This window comes from Prinia subflava, chromosome 3, assembly GCF_021018805.1.
Source record: "Prinia subflava isolate CZ2003 ecotype Zambia chromosome 3, Cam_Psub_1.2, whole genome shotgun sequence".
Classification (NCBI taxonomy): Eukaryota; Metazoa; Chordata; class Aves; order Passeriformes; family Cisticolidae; genus Prinia; species Prinia subflava.
Window position 1 is genome coordinate 21,981,090 of NC_086249.1, and position 18,677 is coordinate 21,999,766.

Sequence of the window (18,677 nt, forward strand, 5' to 3'; positions counted from 1 at the left end):
GCGATTCAGTTTTGGAAGAACTTGCTAGGCCTGTATTTCTCTGCTGTAAATCAAAGTCAGCAGAGTTGCAGAAGAGGCAGATCCAGACAGCTTTTTCTCTACTTTGCTGTCTTGTATTTTTTTTTTAAGGGTTTTGCTCATTTTTCTTTTGGGTACATAAGATTTCTGCAGAACTTAAGAGTATTACTCTAACGGCCACATCCAGCACAGAGTACCTCAGCTCCAGTATGTTGGTGACATTGCCAGAGGGAAAGATCCTTCGGATGTAGTTGAAATCTCCAACATAAAGACTTCCATCAGACCCACATGTTAGGGCAACAGGAGCCAGGAGTTTGTTTCCATCTGCCAGGCCATTGCAGCTTGGACAAGAAATGCTCCGTCTGCGGCCGTTGCCCATAATGCTTCCAATTACAGGAGGCTGCTGGGAAATGAACTGGTTTTCCCCGTTTCCTTTATGCAAGATGCCTAGAGAGACAGAAAACAGTATTATGGAAATTAAAGAAACAGGGAGACTGAGACCAAAGGGAGCACAAACTGGCAATGCTGCATGCCAGCTGGGGAATCTGTTAAGTAGCAAGAAGGTTTTATAGTATTGTTTTGCAATAGTTTCAAATGATGAGCCTCTTTTCCGAATTAAGTTTCTTTTTAGATCCATTACACTTCCTGCAGAAGGATAATATGTAGGGAGAATAAGACTGTCTTTACCTTTGAATGAAATACACTTTTCAGCATCTTACGAATTTTTACCTGCCCTGTCTGTTCTTCCTTGTCCTGTAATTCAGAGCCTACCAAGTAAAAATACCAAGTAAAAATTACATAGCTCATGGAAAAGTAAGGGCCAGGAAGACCATGGGACATTCTTTAGTGAAATGTTTCATCTGCAAAGTTTTAGAGGCGCTCTGTCTAGCATCCCTCTAAGTGTAGTGCTCTCAGCAGTGGTGTGGGCTGAATTAGATGTTTGCTCCCATACCACTATTATCCAAAGGGACACAGTGCTTCCACCTTTGACCATGTTCTGATCAGCTTTTAAGCCTCCCTACTGCAGTCCTCAGCAGTCTTCAAGGCCTCTGGAACCTTCCATTCTCCCTTAGGACCCACGAATTCTCTTGTTTTGCAAGTAACTTGGCACACTGGAGGATGCCTCTGGGTGGATTTATGCTTAATGACAGCTCCAATCTAAATAGACTCCCCGTCCTTATTTTAGGAATATTTTCCTTGTTAATACTCTTCTTTTCCAACACTACAAAGTTGGGCTGACATTCAACTACTTCGTGATGGCCAGCTTCTTTTACATTTTGCACACCAAATTGCTTCTAAATGTAGGTTACTAGAAATAACTGTTAGTAAAATACACGAGAGAGCATGTGTTGGTCAGGTTGCTTTCCTTTCCTTTCCTTGAATTCTTAGTGATAAGGAGCAACTGGGTCTTGCAACGTTGTATTATTCTGTATTATTCCTGGTATGTGTCACAGACAACCTACCGCTTTGTATGTTGAGGGCGTGGTGTTTGTCCAGGGACCATCCTCCAAGTTTGGAAGCATCGATTTCATAACCCTGAAGCACAGCTGTCCTCTTCTCCCACAGGATTAAGTCTGGACAGGATTCATACTCATAACCTACTGAGACTGTGAACAAGAGAGAAACAAAAGACTCCTTAGATTAGTAACCCAGAAATGCAGTGCCAGCTTACACAGAGACACAACTGAGCAAGAGTAAGAGCATTTCTACAGAAAATTGCTAATTTAATTGAAAATGTCATCAACATAATGCACAATCATAATGCACATAATATTTTTTCTCTTAAAACTCTATTCTACATTTAAAAAGGTCAATGCCATTGTAGGTGTTGAGCAAATGTGCAAAAATTTTAAAAGACACTTTTTAAATGATGTATTTTAAAACAATGGGTATTAGGATTTGGACTTGATTTCTGTAAGTCTCTTCCAACTCAGGATATTCTATGATTTGAGAGTGTAAACCACTGCTGAACTCTCAGATGAGAGAATTTTACTCCCATCTACTTTCATTGATCAAAGAGTGCATACCAGGAACTTGATCTTGACCATGATCTTTCTTGGAAGGTAAAGACTTGCACAATTCATGCATGGGGCAGTGAGTCCCTCAGAGGCAGCAGTCTCAGCCAGGTTGACTTGTGGTCACTGTTAATGTCACAAGTTTGCTTGCCATGATATCTAATCAGAGCCTTTCAGGAGTAACTCCACTGAACACGCTGGAGTTGCTTAAAATTATGTCAGCAGAGGGAAAATCATGTTTTTGACAGAATAATGATTTCTTTACGATTTTCTCAGAAGAAGCAGGACCATTTTCACTGGTCTGCTTTTCTTCTTCTAATCTTTACAGCTGAAGCAGAGCAGAACTGCAAGTTCCACACAAATGAAAAGTAATTACATAGATTTTTTTTTTACTAGACAGAAAAAAAATGGTCTGATCTTACAAGTTCACCAGACTATTTGAAAAGTGCTGAGCACTGAGAGAACTCAGTATTCACCATCAAACATAGTTTTTTGCAGCTTGTATCAGACAAAGATGTGAATTAGGATATGAGTGGTCAGTATTTTCTGCTGTTCTTAAGGTGGGAATCATTGAAAGTATGAATGCTGATGTCCTTGGACCTGCTTGGGTACTCTGGAGCTGCAGAGTTGTTTCATGGAGCACTCCAGGACCCACTGATGATCCAGCATCTGCTAGCATCTAGTAGAGTCCTTCAGGATATGCTACCAGGACACACCTCTCAGTATGGACTCTGAACTGGGTAAGGCTCAGCAGGGTGTATCATCCAGCCTGCTCAAGGCAGCTGAGTCTAGTGAGAGGAGGAAGGCACATATTCTTACTCCTGGAAAATCAGGCATCCTGCAACTCCTCTAAAAAGACTTATCTTCAGTTGAGCTATGAGGCATCAGTGAACCATCCTTCTGTCAATAGGAGCCGTGTTTGCTAATTTGGGATCTCTCCCATTTTGCTGATACCATTTCCTGGCAGCCTGAAAGGTCTAGTCTAGACTCAGTTGAAGACCTGTAACCAAATGTCCACTGGGTGTTGACAGATGGGAAGCAATCACTGCAAAACTGCATTACCTCTGTTCACTACACACCCAGTATGGGATGGCATTCTTGGATGGGTAACAAAGGGGAATCTAAGATTAGACCAGTCCTGAAGGTCAGACACAAGGAGCAGTGGCAATCAGGGCTCTATCCTAGGGATTCCTTTCAAAGCAGTGTTGACAGTTTCTGGCTATAGGTGAGAGGCAGCCAAATGCTTCTAGTCCCAGCTAATTCATTCTGTATGAGTAGGACAGGAGCAGCTCAGGATGTACATGCTGGGCCACGAGCCAGAGAACAGATGAAGTATTTGTACTCTGTCCTTGAAAGTGTTCAAGGCCAGATTGGAAGGGGCTCCTGGCAACCTGATCTAATGGGTGGCACCTCTGCCCATGATTGAGGCATTGGAACTAAATGGTCTTTAAGATTCCTTTCAACCCAGACCATTCTGTGACTCATCTGCAGGGGAACATGTGCTGCAGCGAATCTGCTGGGACCGTTTCACGTGTCTGCAGTCAGACCACACTGATCTAAGACAAGGTCTATCACTGCCACTTAGCTACTTCTAAGGGAGGCACAAGCCCTGGGGTTGCTTACCGAAGGCTTCTGAGAGCCCATACACCTTCTGGCTGTAGACATCTGTCTTGTCCCAGATGAAATAGTAGGACAGGTCTGGAGCTGCTGCAAACCACTTTCTGAAGAGGCGTCCCTCGACGGCCACCATGAGGTGGACCTTCATGAGGTTGAAGGGGATGGTGGGGTGGGTCATGCTGATCCGCAGCACGGATTTGTAGCCAGCTGTGCGGCTGCTCAGGTAACTCACTTTTATTTTACTGCCGGAAACGTTAATCTCCTCTTGTAGAGCCTGTGGAAAAGCAATCCACGAGGTGTTAAATCAGCAGCGAGCAGACAGGAAAAGGCAGTGAAGCTGTAATTTATCAAACACACCTGTATAAAAGCTCTGGCAGGCATGTCTAAAAAGGCACCTAGTAGGCATCAAGTATGAAATCATATATGTAACTTATTTCTGGAAGCTAAGGAATGCCTCCTGCCTTCTCCATCTCTGTTACATGGAAGAACAGGAGAACAAAGTGTCACAATAAATCAGTGTTTGCAAAGGCACTCACTCACCCACAGAAAAAAGAGCCTGGGATCTCAGATAATTACAGCCCATCAGTTTAGCTTCCATTTTCTGTCTTTTATCATCATAAGTTTTAGAGGCCTCTAATTTTTATCTCCTGGCTTCCTTTTCCCAGTAAAATATCATGTCCTGCTTGGCCTTAAGGATGTTTCCTGGTCCTGATCATAACATGCAATTCTCTCCAAGACACTAGTGAATCCTGATTCCACCCTTCCTTTCTCTGACTTACCCATCTCTCCTTCTTTGGAACTGCTCCTCTCCTAGCTCCACTCTGACCCTCTCTACCTGATCTACCATCTACCTCTAGCCTTTTTTTTTTAATCTCTGTTCTCGCCCTTATTTTCCGACCTCACATTTGTTCCTACTTATTCTGGTACTTGCTTAAAATTCCTTTCCTTCTTACTTTAGTGATAAAACTGTTGGCCCAACCTACCACCTACAATTCCTTTCCCTTCCCTTGCATTCCTCCTTCTCTTTCTTTTCCAAACTCCTCTGTATTCTAAGTCAGTTGCTTCATTTTCTCCTCCAGCCGTAAGTGTGGGTTTTTCTGACTGACTGGGACAGTTATCCAACAGGTACCCACTACAGTACAAAACTTCAGAAGAGACTGAAGAAACATCAGGGAAACCTTTTTCTGCTTTGAGAACAGAGAAGCCTCAATAAAGATGGGATTTTCAGCTAATTTACCTTTTTTTTTTTTTTTTTTTTTTAATGTAGAAATACTTGGAATGCTTATGAAAAGTGATACAAGTATATCCCTGACACTGTGCTGATCTTTCCATGCAAAATACTGATAAAAAGAATCTTAGGAGAAAAAAAATTATCACTTTCAAGAAAGAAAACTTCACTCTTGGGTAAGCATCCAGCTTGGACATTTTTGGCACAAGTCAGCAACCTCTGGTGAAGATTGAAAAATGAAGATAGAAGCTTACCAGTGAGCTGGAAAGCCTGGTCTGCTAATGGGATGTGTTACAAGGTCACAGCTGGCACAGTCCTCTCCTGTGCCACTTGTGAAGTTCTCCAGTGCGCTGGACCCTAAATGAGCTTGGAAAATACTTTCCTAGCAAGAATCATCTTTCTGAGTATTAAGGGTGGGGAAGCCTGAAGGCTGGTGGGTCAAGAGACCCACCTGTCAGGAGGGGATCCCAGTTATCACAGTGTGATTCTTGGGGTGTCCTGTGCAGGGCCAGAAGCTGGACTAAATGATCCTTGTGGGTCCCTTCCCACTGAGGAGATTTTAGGATGCCATGACCCTCCTGCCTTCCAAGTTATGTCACTCCTATACCCACTCCTTCTATGTGGGAGCGGCAAACTTCTCTGGCACAGTGAGTTGCTCAACTCTTACAGGTTTTCTGGTTAGTGTTATCAAAAATGAAAAATTTTGTAATCTGCCCCCCAAAACCACCTCTTCTGAGATGTTATCCGAGGCCCAACACTTTTTCAAGGGATAACTAAAAGGCTCTGAGTGTTGCAGCACTTTAAGACGGACACATCCAGCAGTTAAAGCCCCATTCCACTGTGCTCATAAATATTTACCTTCTCTAATGCAGTCTTTTTAATTTACATATCTCAGTGCTTAGGAGGCTGAAATATGGCAGAGCTGGGAAAACCCAGGATTTTAAAAATATATTTTATGAGATCAGCAACAAGCTGGACTGGGACCAGGCTCAACCAGGGACAAGCTGAGCCAAACTGCAGTAAAGATGGTCCCTTGTATCAAATCTGTCTTCATATGTAACCCCATTAGGATAAATACAGGCAAAAATAATTGTTATGGAGATACTATTTGGAAAGTCTGTTTCAGATCCTTGTCAAAAGTAATTATTTCTCTCTGCCCTAATTTATCTCTGCTGTCTACCATTCCAAAGAAAAGGTCAGCCCAACGCTGCCAAGGCACTGAGCAGCACAAGGGGCTGGGTTTAAAGGTGTCTCTTTGAAGAGACGTTCAAATAGTAATTCAGGTGATTCAAAATATATTTGCAGTTTGTAAGTGGTGACAAGCTAGCAACAAAACCTGGCACTGGTAGAGGGGTGTATAATTCAGTAGGGGGAGATGTATATATCAGTTGGGGAGAAGGGGAAAAACAAGCTTTAAAATAATCTGAATGTGCTAGAAGTAACAAGAGCTAAATTGTGCCCTTATTTCTATTTGATAATTGCTGTTTAGCCCAGACACATTCATATGCTGTGACTGTAGGCTTTGTGAAAGGCTCTTAGAGTTTATCCCAGGCTAACCAATGTAATCTGCTCTTTTAAAGAGGTCCAGCCACGAGGGTGGGCAGGCAGAAGAGCTGCTTCTTCAGGCTTACTGGGGATTTACACAGGGTAGCAATTTTCACTGTCATGTTCTCTTGGCTCTATGGTGTTGATCTGCTCTTGTCTCAGGAGCAATTTTTCTACTCTTTGCACGAGACAAGGTAGAAAATCTTGTTTCTGTGTGCTGGGTTACATGTCTCCTACAGCTACTCTTCACTCTGCCAGCAGACAGACAAGGAACAGTCAATGTCTTTTTTTTTTTTTTTGGTGAGATGCTCAGAGTGAGTTTTGAAAAGGAGAATCATTTAGAATCTGATTCATGGGCCTTAACATAGACATCTAGTGCTTTTGAAATGTTCTATGGTATCCGCAACTTCTGCAAGGGCATGACAACTCTGACGTGGACCTCTCTGACATCTCCACCTCTCTTGAACTACAGTTGGAGGCCTGAAGGGACACTTCAGGGCATCCTGAATGGCCCCAAATCTGTCTATAGGCACGTGAATCAAATATTAAATATGCACTACTAAGTTTTTTGAATGCATCTGGGTAGAGAGCACTGCATCTATTTCTGCATTTATTTGTTGGTGTTCATGAGGTTCTTATCTACCCACTTGTCCAAATCTCTTTCCCAGCCCTGCTATCTGCTTGTCACCTCCTCCCAGCTATGTGCTCACACCTTTTATATTTAACATTTCCCTGCTGAGAACTGTGTACTATAAAATGCAGCTGCAGGAACGGACAGCTAGGTTATTTTTTATTGTATGTATATCCAGTATAGAAATGAAAAGTAGTCCATTTCTGAACTGCAGTACAGTCAGGACTCTGCCACAAATCAGATTCTCTTGTAAACTCCTGCACCACAAACTCCGCTAATCTTCACCAGTCAATATTTGAGGTGGAATATTGATTTACAGGTTTTAGCTCTGACAGATGGCACACAGGAAAAGCACTGTGTTCCTCATGTATGGGATTCATCTTATCTCAACTTAGGAGCCTAAGTTAGCTGTCTCCTCTGAAGTGCTCTTTTAGGTCTTCCCTACAGCTAACAGCAGATACAGACAGACTCTTTAGAAGGTTGGTGTTGCCTTGTAAACTTAAGAGTGGCATTCAATCCCAGTTTAATGCATCTAAATCCAGATGCCAACTTATGTTCATGTGAGGTAGGCATGTGATCATCAAATTTAATCAGTGGAATCTAATTGATACCATCGGTGAGAACCAGAAAGGTTCAGGATGGTCAGCTTAAGTGATGTGTAGGCTCCGCTGATGTACTGATTAGATTTCTGTCCACTTAAATGGGAGCTCGAATATTTGGCACATATCCAGACAACTGAACTCCTTATAATATCAGAATTAATCTTCCTTATGTATTAGATTCCATAACTACAGGTGTCTAATGGGATTTGGGATGTCCCAAGTGATCTGCTGTTCACAAAGATTCAGAAGATACAATGCAGGATACTGATACAGGGATCCTTCTGGATTGGCAGTTGGAGGCCAAGCAGGGTATCAGGACATTTCAAATGGCACTAAATATCTTTGATGAGGGTGGTAAAACACTGACATAGGTTGCCAAGAGAGATGGTAGATGCCCCACCCCTGGAAACATTCAAAGTCAGGTTGGATGGGGCTCTGAGCAGCCTGGTCTACTGGAAGGTGTTCGTGGTACCAAATAATGACTGAGGTTATGTTCATAGTTGCACTGTATCAGGTATTTGCTTTTACCCAGGCAGCACTAACCATTACCTTTCATAATGTTTGTTTATTTAATAAAAAGATGTGGAAACCAAGATTCCGAACCAAGAATTTATAACACAATGGACTTTACAAGATGCAGGACTTAATTAGTAATTATGCAGGGACAAACATGGTGACTGTAATTGGAAACTAGTGTGAGAAGGGATCACAAGACTTGGTCCAGAGGGAGAGGTAAAGAGACCACTGGCTTTATTTGTTGCTGGGTTTAGCACCTGCTTTATTAAAACTAGAAGGTATAAAGTGACTTCTTTCCTCATTAATGGTACCGCAACCCCAGTGGAGTCACACCGGAAGCACACAGTTTGTCTCTACACTTGTTATTATTTCCACCTTGGCAGATTATTATCACTAAAAGTAATACTCAGGACATGCTGAACACAGGCACATAAAATCCAGAGAACAGCATATCCAAGACAGCAAAGGTTGAATGCTGCTACATCCATATGTTTCAATAGAATTAGTGTTTTTAAGAAAAACTCATAATTTGGTTTTTTGGACTATTTTAAAACACAACTTTCCATTTGACAAAATACTTTGAAGCCACAGCAGATTGTAAAGGTTCTTTATCTTACTCACATTTCTTCAAAAAAAAAAAAAAGGAAAATGGGGATGAGAAATTGAAGGTAACCCTCTCACTCTGCTCATCTATTCTAAATGCCATGAAATGCAACAGAACTGAGGTGCTCTGCAGGCTGGCCCCTTCTCAGCCATCTGCTGGCTGACTGTATGTCTCAGCAGCTGTGTAGAGTGGGGGCTGTGACTTCCAACCCTGAGAGAGTTCATTCCAACACTCCAGCACCCAGGTCCATAGTGCCCAGTGGGTGGAATTGGCTCCTGAACAGAAGACAGGCATTAGAGCAGAGACAGGGCATCAGCCTGGTGCTGGGCATGTTGAATGCCAAAGGGCTGACCCAGGGCTTGTTGTCAATCACACAGGGGTCCCAGCTCACATGCTGTCAGTCACAAGTGCTTGGCCTCCATCTCTCAGGCATCAGGGAAAAGAAATCTGGTAAAGCAAGTGTCTGGGAGTGCTCCTGTCAAATGTCTAAAAAATGGGGTAACAAGGGAATGCTTATTGTTAGGAAAGCAGGGGAATAGTTGCATTTGTGTTGCTCAAAGCTGTCAAAAAAGCACAGAAAGAAGATGGGGATGAGGAGGCACTGGCAGAGGTTGCTCTGAGAAATTGTGGAATCCCCAATCCCAATTCAGGGCCAGTTGGGGCTCTGATCAACCTGGTCTAATGGAAGGTGTCCCTGCCTAGGGCAGAGGGGTTGGAACTACATGATCTTTAAGGTCCCTACCAACCCAAACCATTCTATCATTTTATGAGTTATTGTCCTTCAGCTCAGACAGTTCATACCTGGATTTCAGGAACAATGGGACCTTTCTCTGAGCAGGAAGTTGCAAAAGCAGTGAGTGGAGATGGAGAGACCACAGGGTTGGGCCGGGCGAAGTTACTGAGGTCACAGCTCGGGATCTCGTTCTCTTCGTGCCTCATGACTATGGTTTCCATCACAAAGAAGCGATCCCATGGCAGCCACAGCGTGTGCTCCTGCGTGATGAAGGGAGCCCGCTCAAAGTGCAGGATGATGGAGATTCCACCAATGGTAACAAGATCAAAGCTGTTTTAAGAGATGATACACGAAGTTAGTGCAAGCCCTACCCCATCTGTTTGTATTAACTCCCTAGCAAGGACCCCAGAAAAATAACTGCAAGAAATATCTCCAATCTCATTTAAGAACCTAAAATCTGCAGCCCAAATAGGCTTTACCTGAGTAACAGCAAATGTTGGAGGTAGGAGTCCAAGCTCAGCTTCTTTGCACCTTGTCCTCATGTAAATTGAAATCCATACCCATTCCTTTTTTGAAACATGTTTGTCTTTGTTGGTGCTTTTCTAGCACCAACATATATTGACCATACATACTTATTTTCTTTTCTTTTTTTTTTTTTTTGAAGTGGTTATTATCCACACAAATGCAGATTGGATCAATTCACACGATGAAATAAACCATTTGGAAAGCCGTTTCTCTGACACATCCCTGTATAAATTGTCTTGGCATCTCTGCTAACCTGACTAATCCCTAATGCAACCAGGGAACACGGAGAGTCATGGACTGACCCTAGTCTACTAGAAATGCATACAGTGCAGGTGTTTGTGTGCCACACACTCAGCACATCATCTTTTTTGACTCTTATGCATTTAGAGCAGATGAATCACTGCCTATGGTCTCTGACTTCATCCTAAGCTACCTCCAGCCAAGTGGTTTTTCTGCCTGTTTTAGTGCTGGATAACCCACAGCCTTCCAGAGCTGTGTGAAAAAATATTACCTTGATATTCAAGGAAAATATTCTTCCTCTGGATGTAAAGATGTAAGGATAAGGTTCTGGTGGTTTTCTTAGTTTTGTATTTAAACTTCATCTTGTCACAGATTGAGACTTTATCAAGTACCACGGGGAAATATCTACTATGCACAGACCCAAAAAAGAGGTGTTAAGTAAGAAAGGAAAGGATTTCAACAAAGACCTCTTGTTTTTGCTCCTTTGTGTTTTTCTCACTGTCTCTTCGGCTGTAATGCCAAACATGTGCTTCAGGCAAAGAAAGTTTTCTCACCCCTGCTCCTCACTTTCATGCTTGGTACTGCTGTATGACACTCTTACTGAGAGTTTATGCACGTGATCAGGCTCACTGGTTTCAGCAGAGCTGCTCATGTGCTTAAAGAATTAGGAGCTTAAGTGCTTCTCTGCATGAGAATGGGGATTGGAAACACTCTGATTGCCCAAAGCCAGACTTGATGCACCTTGTATCTTACCATGGATTCATGGTAGGAAAGAAGATGAAAATGTATCTAAAAAATATTTTTTAAAATTAATTGTGAGACTTTCAGTTTGGGTGCAAAAACCCCAGAGGAGCAACAATGGGCATGAACTATTTCTAAAAAAGTCTTTGTCAAGCAATTTTTTGGGGGAACATTTTATATTTCACAGCTGATGGACTGAGGTGCCATTTAGGAAACAGAATTATGAAAAGAAGGTTATTCATTAAAGACTGTTGAATTGAGTCCATGAGAGGAAGTGAAAAGCACTTCAAAAAGCCAAAGCCGTGTTTATTCTACCACTCGAGTTGGGGCATCACGTTCCCACACCTATGGAGCTTGGCTTGCAGCAGCCTGAGGAGTAACTTGCTGGTCCCTGCCAGCAAAGCTGCACCACGTTTGTACCCTGATGTGAATGTTTTTAACAGTCAATTAGCATTTGGCAAGTCCTTCAGCTGGGAGGGAGATGCTTGCTCTGCATGAATCCAGGAACGAATGGGCCAACAAGAGGGAAGAAATAAACATTACAAATGATTCTCAACAAGTTTGTAGGCAAGTTGAAAGAAGTTTTATTTGAAAACACCTCTGTTTTATCCCTCTGGCTTCACTGAGCCTGGATCAGGGATGGGAATCTGCTGGGGGGAGATGTCCTGGCCTCTCCTGCATCCCCAAAACAGGATGCAGAAGGGCAAGCACCACCTCCATGACAGGCTCCAGCAGCTGTGAAAACAGAACCATTTTTAGCAGTATTTTTTAGCAAGCAGTGTTGCTCGCAAGCTGGTTTTACCAGAGTCCCAGTGTGCAGCTTTCAAGTTACCTTGATGAACTGAACAAAACATAAAACCAAAACCAAACAGAAAAAAACAAACTGAAAATACCTCCCAGTTTCCCTTGGTGAAATTAAATTGAACAAAAGGAAAACTGTCCCAGGATTGAAGGAATGAGATAATTTTATTTCCGTTTTTGCTGCTCATATCTGATGTATTTTTTATCACTCTGTAAAAATCATACGTGTGGTAGTAATTTTGTTGTTTTTCTTTAAAGACTCTGGAGAGACAAGCCAAAGGATGAAACTATCTATTTATCCAAAGCAGGCTCAAAAAAATAAAAAAACCCACAGGAAAGTGCAACCCTTTTTCACCTCTTTTCTCTGAAAGGTCATGTTTTTGGTATTTCTGAGAAAGCCATGCCAAAGCTGCTGAATACAATGTGGAAAAAGTCTGGAGACTTTCTTACTGTTTTATTAACACTGTTCCTACAACCCAGGGATACTGAGGACTTGCAGTCTCTCTAAACTACCACTTTAACCAAATTTAAAGCTTTATTTAAAAACGTGGTGTATAATCCAGTACCAATACTTTGAACTGTCTGTTAACTTTGCTTTACAGAGAAATGCATACAACAGAGTAGCTTGAGAGTTGTCATTTTATATTCATGTCTTGTTATATAAACAAAGTCTCTGTTGCAGTAATTAGGCTAAGAACACATGCAAGCCTTGAAGTTATAAAAGTTTGCTCAGTCTAAGGAATGTGACTTAAACAGGACCCGAGTTTCACTATTTCAGGCTGTATCTGTGCATTGTAATAGGAGACTTGGAATAAACTGAGCCCTCTTACAGAGGTGAAAAATTTAGTTCACTGTAATTCTAAAATTGAAATTTTACTGACTCATTTGGAAATTTTATCATGCCAAAAAGAAACCCCAAAACCCCAAAACCTGGAGCAACAAAATCAGCTTAGGAACCAATCTAGCTAAACTGATGCAATTGTATCTTTAAATTCCCTTACTTTAAAACCCCACTTATTTCCCTGCTATCAGTAAACTGATTTACTAAATCAATTTAAGGCAACTCAGTGCACATTTTCAAGAATAGATATTCCTATGGTGAATAGGCCAGATAATAACCCTGCTGAGTTTTATGCAGTTATCTCATGACCCCTGGAACACGGTAACTGCTTGCATGTGTGCTTCCATTTATTCTCCAAACCAGAATGTCACTGAAGATGGGAGAGATGACTCTGTATGCACTGCTCTGGACTGGGAATGCATGCAGCCAGCTATTCTGCATCAGGAGAATTTGCTTCTTGACTAAGAGCATCAATTTCTTAAAACAAAGTTGACTGAATCACATGAAAACTTTGCTGTACAAAAGCTGATGAGATGTCACGCTCCATTAAAAAAATTACTCAAACCCATAAAAAAGATAATAGAAACTGGAATAGCACAAATTCTTTACATTATTTTGAAAGTGCTTTACAAATAGTATTAAATAAATACTATAACAATCAATAAGGAAGGCAAGTAAATATTAACTCCCATTCACAGGCTGGCTCACTGGACTGGGAAGGTCAAGAGATGCATCTAATGGTACCCACTAAATCAGCAGTGAGGCTGGGATTAGAAATTAGGGATGTCTGACAACATTTTCTGCCCTGACAAATTTTAGCTTGAATGGTCTTAAATAGTTCAAGATAATTTACAGACCACTGAGGAAGTCACTGCACTCAAGGACAGATTTCATGGGATTTTGAGCAACCTAGTCTAGTGGGAGTTGTCCCTGCTCATGGCAGGGGAGTTGGAACTAGATGATCTTTAAGGTCACTTCCAAGCCAACCCATTCCATGGTTCTAGAGATTTTGGTGTTCTTTAACTTGTCCATTTATGGACAAGTGGCTTTTGTCCATAGAGCACCTACAGAGTACATAGATGCAGTGATGTGCCTGTTCACTGGAGAAAATACCTGCATGTATCCCTTAGCCAAGTTGGAAGGTATATTCATTATTCTGGAGGGTCACCATTGCAATTGGACAATTTGTTTGATGTTTGTGCACCAGGTTTCTGTAGAAGCAGATTGACTTGAGAGAAAGGTGAAGAAAGTGAAATCAGAAGAGCTGACAGCACAGAGTCTGGGCTTACACTGACCCCCACCAGCTGCCTACAGAAATCACAGCTTTAGGATGAATCCCACTTGGTCACAGATCTCTTGCTCTGAGACAGCTGATCTCCGTCATTTTTATCACTTAGAGCTGAGTGTCTCCTGGGGGCTGAGTCAGCAAACTGCAGCCCTAAGGTCCTTGAAACTAATTTGGCTTCTGGAGCCTGGCAGCCACTCCAAGGAACCAGGAATCCACTGAAGCCTGATGGAGCATACTGATGCTCTGGCTGCACTGCTTTCTGCCCCGTGCCCATGCTCAGCACACAACATGAAGGAGCACTGAAGGAGCATCCCTAGCTTGAACTGTCAGAAGTAGATTTATAGCAGGGGGGATTTACCTTGCACCACCCAAGAATCAGCAAGAAGTAGTTTCTTGAATATTACAAAGGTCTGGAGCCTGGATAGCAGCAGTAATCTCCATGCTCTGTCCCTTTAGCTTACATGTTTGCTGGCTAGAGGTCCAGTTTACAATAAAGCCCCTCTGTGCTAGGTACAGCACAACTGCAAAACAAAGAGATGGTTTCTCTCTTTGCAGTACTTGTAACCTAAATGAATGATTACACACAGTAATCATGAGTGTTGTACACATACAAGGAAACAGACAGAACAGAAGGTTATGACAGGCACTGTTGTCCAGGAATCTTTTAGTCATATTTATCTGTTCTACTGGACACAGACTTTGTGCTGGTCCATACACAGCAAACTGATCATGAGTGTATGGTTTGGATCTTGCTTTCCCACAAAGTAGGTTCAGTAAGGTTGCCAGAGATACCCTTAAGAACAAATGTTCAAATTTTCTCCTTTTTGCAGTAATGCCTAAGCTACTGGCAGTAAGAGACAACAGCTCCAGGGATGTCCTTTTCCTGGAATGCCTCTTTATCATCTGCAGTTTATTGTCGTAACATAGAAGAGTTGGAGCATCTCTTGGAAAGCCTCCCATCAGTCAGTGTTACAATAGGTGCAAACATCCCTGAGTGTGAACAGGACAGCATCAAGCACACGTTGCTAGCACATGTTCCTCTTTTTCATTACAATTCTGTTTCTCTGGCCAACTCAAATGAAAGCTGTGGATTGGAAAGGTGCTAAAATCCATAAATCCCCTCCCAAGTGCTAATGGTTAGTAGTCAATACGTAGAGCATATGCAGCTGGAATCCCTTCTGTTACGTTTTTGTTCTTAAAAGAAAGGGAGCCAATTAGCACTGACAAACAAAAGATAAGATGAAAGACATTCCCAATTTGCACTGTTTTTGTTTCGGTTGAGCATGATTGCTCAGATTTTGCCTCTAACACAACCGTAATCTTAATGACTTCTTCCTAATCATTTCAACATGAATTAGCAAGAATAGAGCTGCTGGAAGCAGGAGAGCAGGAGACATCCTTTTTTTTATATGCATGGGCACTGCATTACCAAATTGCTGGCTAAAGATTCTAGGTGATATCACAAAGTTAATAATAAATAATGGGAAGAGGAGAAGAGAAGAGAAGAGAAGAGAGGAGAAGAGAAGAGAAGAGAAGAGAAGAGAAGAGAAGAGAAGAGAAGAGAAGAGAAGAGAAGAGAAGAGAAGAGAAGAGAAGAGAAGAGAAGAGAAGAGAAGAGAAGAGAAGAGAAGAGAAGAGAAGAGAAGAGAAGAGAAGAGAAGAGAAGAAGAGAAGAGAAGAGAAGAGAAGAGAAGAGAAGAGAAGAGAAGAGAAGAGAAGAGAAGAGAAGAGAAGAGAAGAGAAGCTATTCATTTGTTAGGGAAGTACGAGGATCATTAAGTCCAGCTGCCTTATCAGTTCAGGGCTGATCAAATCAAACCATGTAATTAAGGGCATTGTCCAAACGCCCCTTAAACACTGACAGGCTTGGGGCATCGAACTTTCTCTAGGAATGCTGAGATTACATTTGGTGCAGGTAGCTTGGTGTGCAACTGCAGTGTGAGATGCAGGTTGAGCTCCTTGCGAGGCAGGAGGCCAAGCCAAAGACAAGAGGCAAGAGGCAGGGAACTGCCGAGTGCCTCCACGGAGACACGACAGAAGCCGATGACTCCACACTTTCCCATGCTTAGACTGTGAGGGGATAAAAGCTCAGGGTTTCCTTTGTCCGGGGTCCCTCCTTGTGGGCACCAGCTTGGGCTATTATTTTGTGATTTAGTTATTGCACCAAGATTAAATTTTTTTAGGGATCTGGATATCTGCGACACTGCTATGGGAAACTGAGGTGGAGCAGGTAAGGAACCCTGGTGTGACTGTGAGTGTGGGGTGTAGCTGCAAAAAAGCCTCAGTCCCAGCTCAAGTGGTGTGAGTGTGACTGCCAGAGCAGCTTGTGGATGGTTGGACAGGGAAGTTGCCTTAACTGGAACCCTGTCCCAGTGTTTAAGCACCTTCTCAGTTAAGAAATATTTCTTCATGTCCAGTCTAAACCTCCCTTGGTGTGGTTTTGAATCATTCCCATGATTCCTATCAGTGGATAGCAAGGAGGTGAGCTCAGCACTTCTCTCTCCACACCCCTTCCTCAGGAAGCTGTGCGAAGCAATGAGGTCACCCTTCAAGTCTCCTTTTTTCTGAACTGGAGAAGCTCAGAGTCCTTAGATGCTGCTCATAGGATATTCCTTCCAGTCTGGTCACCACTTTCTTGTCCTCCTTGGACACATTAAGGGACCTGAACACCCTTCTTAAATTGTGGGGCCCAGAACTGCACGCAGTGTTCTGGGCAAGGCCGCACCAACCCTGGATACAGCAGGACAACCACCTTTTTGACTGGCTGGTCATGCTGTGTTTGATACACCACAGGATGGGGTTTGCCTTCTTGGCTGCTGAGACACTGGGCTCTAACAGCTTCTATTTGGCTGCTTCTGGCTAGCATCCCCAGATCCCTGTCTGCAGGGCTGTTCTCCAGCCACTCCTCTCCCAGTTTATACTTGTGCCAGGTGTTACTCTGTTCCAGGTGCAGAAAATCCAGCATTTTGACTTTTTAAAATTCATCCCACTCATCACAGCCCAATGCTCCAATCTATCTAGATCTCTGTGCAAGGTCTCTTGTCCCTCAGGAGCATCAAGAGCACCTCCTAGTTTGGTACCATCAGTATCTTGCTAATGGTGCATTTAACTCCTGCATCAGACCATTGATAAATACACTGAACAAGACTGGCCCTGGAATTGAACAGCAAGGAACAGCACTGGGGATGCTCACCAGCCAAATGTAGCCCCGAAACAACCAACAATAATGCACCAACATCCTCAAAAGGCATCAACAATAAACATGCTCTCTTTAGTGGTCATGGCAATAATGCTGTTACAGCTGACTGAACTCTGTAAATCCCACACAGACATCCTACCTGCCATCTTGTCTGCTGATTGTGTATCCAAACAGAGGATTGTTGACAAAGCTGATATTCACTCCAACTAGAGGGGTCCCATCTGCTGTCATCACCTGGCCTCGAATCACACATGCATGTCTGCAAGAAGGAGAAAAATTGTAAGAAATAGTAAGTCTTTTTGACAAATGCAGTTTTTCCCTCTGCTGATGTGGCTGCAAATTCCTGTGGATTAGAAAGCCATGACCTTTACAACCTGTAAATCTGGAGGCCATGCTGTGTATTTTGATGGTGAGATGCTGCCCTTGAAGGCTTTCTCAGGTGATGTGTAAAAACCTTTGATACTCAAAGTGAGGTTTACAATTACTTTACTATATAAAAGAAACTGCTGCAGCACGTACTTCATGAAGTATAAACTTCTGTAGGATTCACATCGTCACACTGGAATTTCACTGAATCATAGAATCTCCTGTGATGGATGGCACTCACAAGGATCACTGAGCCCAGCTCCTGGTCCGGCACAAAGCAGTCCTCAAATTATACTACGTTTCTGAAAGCGTTGTCCAAACACTTCTGCAATTCTGGCAGGCTTGGTGCCACAACACTCCCTCAGGAGCCTGTTCAGTGCCCAACCACCCTGACTGAAGAACCTTTTCCTAACCAGTAATGTCCTAAGAGTATTGTCCTAATTAAAAGCAAGGTGCATTTTAAAATCAAAGAGAACAGAAAATTATCGTGCAGTACACGGACATATTTAAGGCACAAAAGCCACAGAAGATCCTGACCAAGGATTGGCAGCTCATTTCTTTCCCATTTGGGAAAACCATGACAGATAATTTGCCAGGTTCAGAGAGCTTCTTTACAATCTGCCTGGAGAGCTGAGCACACTAATAGGATGGGCTTTTTCTTCCCAAGTTCGGCAGATTGCACCATTTTATAGGCTACATCTATTCCAACTACTCTGTGATCTGTAATACGCTCTTTTATCTAAGGATTTCAAGGATCTTTACAAACACTGATTAATACAGCCAGATTGGTATTTTACAGAGAGAGGAAATAAAACATGGAATGATTTTCAGTTGTCCAAGGTCAGTCAGAAAACCTGCAGTAAAGCCAAAGACAAATTTTCTCGGTTCTCATTCCAAAGTCTGTTTCCAGACTTCTAAGTCATTACTACATTGCTACCTTAGGAGCTTCCCATAAAGACAAAACATCACATGTCTGCAGGAGTGTCTGAACCCAATTTTTGGCTGAAGGTAACTATTTTTCTGAGCAGCAACAGCAAATTGTAGTGTCAGTGTGCTAACGTGACCCAATGAATAATTTTCCCAACTGCTGTCCTGCTGGAGAGCAGAGATCGAAAGCCAATGTTTCTCCAGCTGCAGAACCAGATCTCAGCTAGAGTAAATCATCCC

General features: G+C 42.6%; 1 protein-coding gene across 2 annotated transcripts in view; it reads right to left on the reverse strand.

The window, feature by feature from the left end:
• Positions 1 to 18,677, reverse strand: part of TENM4 (teneurin transmembrane protein 4) — a 600,742-nt gene that overhangs the window by 68,499 nt on the left and 513,566 nt on the right. For both annotated transcript variants that reach the window (XM_063394390.1, XM_063394392.1), the window contains 5 exons: positions 17,284 to 17,403; positions 9,578 to 9,839; positions 3,657 to 3,924; positions 1,482 to 1,625; positions 216 to 465 (listed from right to left, as the gene is read on the reverse strand). In XM_063394390.1, coding sequence (XP_063250460.1) covers positions 216 to 465; positions 1,482 to 1,625; positions 3,657 to 3,924; positions 9,578 to 9,839; positions 17,284 to 17,403 — 1,044 coding nt within the window. The remainder of the gene's footprint in view (positions 1 to 215; positions 466 to 1,481; positions 1,626 to 3,656; positions 3,925 to 9,577; positions 9,840 to 17,283; positions 17,404 to 18,677) is intronic.